Source organism: Microcebus murinus, chromosome 12 (genome assembly GCF_040939455.1).
Source record: "Microcebus murinus isolate Inina chromosome 12, M.murinus_Inina_mat1.0, whole genome shotgun sequence".
Lineage (NCBI taxonomy): Eukaryota > Metazoa > Chordata > Mammalia > Primates > Cheirogaleidae > Microcebus > Microcebus murinus.
The window spans coordinates 82,022,101-82,024,258 of NC_134115.1; the positions used below are offsets into that span (position 1 = coordinate 82,022,101).

Consider the following 2,158-nt stretch of genomic DNA (forward strand, 5'->3'; position numbering starts at 1 on the left):
AATCCCATTATCTAATAAAAGTCAAATAAAGTCCTATAAAACATATCATATTTTGCTATTCCCCCTAATAGGTGTAAGAATAATGTTGGCGAAGCAATTCAGAGTTACAGCTGTGGAAGGAAGACAAGTGAGCCATATTTTCAATAATTTATATTTATGTGTTATTGATGAAATAAGATCATATGGCTGTTTTAAAAGAAAGATAAGTGTCAGTTAGAAGAGTGTGTTTTTTTACTCAAGAGTTTTCTTAAGGCCCCTTTCATGTCTTTATTTCTCAGACTGTAAATGAAGGGATTCAACATGGGAGTGACTACCGTGTATATCACTGAAGCGATTATGTTCTTGTCATTGGTGTTGCTGGATGAGGGAAGAAAATAGAGACCAATAATTGCCCCATAATAGAGAGTCACCACGGAGAGGTGGGATCCACAAGTGGACAAGGCTTTGCAGATGCCCTTGGTAGAGGGAACCTGGAGGATGGTGACCCCAATATGACCATAAGAAACCAAGATGCACAGGAATGGAAGCATAATGGCCGCCAGTCCTGCCGTAAAGATGACCAATTGATTGAGGGATGTGTCTGAGCAGGACAACTTGAGCAGGGCACCTAGGTCACAGAAGAAGTGGGGGACCTTGTGGTCAGCACAGAAGGAAAGCCGGGCCAGGAGGAGGGTATGCAAAAGAGCACAAGCACAAGCAATCACCCAGGAACCAGCCACCAGCACGACACAAAGGCTCGGCCTCATGATGGTGGTATAATGCAGAGGGTGACAGATGGCCACATACCTGTCATAGGCCATTGATGTGATAAGGAAACTGTCCAAGTCAGCAAAGAATATGAAAAAATATGTCTGTGAAACACACCCCACATAGGGGATGGATAGGTGTTGGGTCTGCATGTTCCTCAGCATCTTTGGGACAGTGACAGATGAAAAGGAGATGTCAGTGAAGGCCAAGTGGCTGAGGAAGAAGTACATGGGGGTATGGAGATAGGAGTCCAGCCAGATGAGCAGGATGATGAGCAGGTTCCCCAGCACCGTGGTCAGGTACATGCCCAGGAACAGGAAGAAGAACACGCCCTGCTGCTCTGGCGGGATGGGGAGCCCCAGGAGGAGGAACTCAGACACGCTGCTCTGGTTCCCTGGCCTCATGCTTGAATATCAGCTGGAGGGCACTGGAAAGTTGAAGGGAAAAAATAAAATGTCATGGAATAAGAAATGCTGATAGTGGCATAGTATAGTAGAAATGTTCTTTTGACTTAGGGAATGTCTTCATCCATGTGTTCTTACATTCTCCACATATTTTGCTGCAAATGTGCTGGGAAAAATGTTGGTTTAGGCTATACAGTCATTTTCTTTCTTAATCTGGTCTTAGTCTCTGTAAATAATAATATCAATAGTTAATGTTTAATAAATGTTTTTCTTATACACTGTTCTAGTAGCTTATGTGTTGTAACTGATTCAATGATCTTAAATGTATGAGCTGGATAGGTACTGTTATTATTTCTTTTCAGATGAGATGACTGAGGCAGACAGTCTCATAGTTACAGCAGTAAGAAGAGAAGCTGAGATTTGAAGCCAAATATTTTGACTCCAGAGTTTCTTCCCTGGAAGCAAAAAAATTATTCGATATCAGAAATCTTATTGCCTTTCATAATTTTCTGTGCCATGACCGGTTTAATTCTGTATCTCCTGATTTTCTATACATCACATGATTATTTTTAATTTGTTCAGAGTCTACCATAGCCAATTAGTGTATGCTCTATATAAATTTCTTGATCAATGAAATGTCACATCCATTTAAATTCATGATGACAGCTTCATTCAGAAACTTACATTGGCCCTAGTTCAAGAACAAGTTTAGCCCTGATAATCCTGGTACCCCTTGTCATATTTAGTTGCTACATGGCATCACATTGAAAGAAATATAATCTAAAAGCTAAAAGTAATTTTTTAAAGAAATTCTAATCCTCGATGTATCTTTAAAATATCCTATAACTGATTTATGTTTAACACATTGATATATATTAAAATATCTATATAATTTTTATGAAGAGAGAAGATAGGGATTCACTATAACATATCAAACTTGTCATAAAGCTAAAGTGATTACAACAGATAATGTACTTTTGCAGAGATCAACCAATAAAACAATGGAG

At 39.4% G+C, this 2,158-nt stretch overlaps 1 protein-coding gene across 1 annotated transcript; it reads right to left on the bottom strand.

Annotated features, from left to right (window-relative positions):
• Positions 1–209: 209 nt before the first annotated feature.
• Positions 210–1,151, bottom strand: LOC142874380 (olfactory receptor 1J1). The gene has a single exon (XM_076009233.1). The coding sequence runs from the start codon at positions 1,149–1,151 to the stop codon at positions 210–212; it is 942 nt and encodes a 313-aa protein (XP_075865348.1).
• Between the last annotated feature and the right edge of the window lie 1,007 nt (positions 1,152–2,158).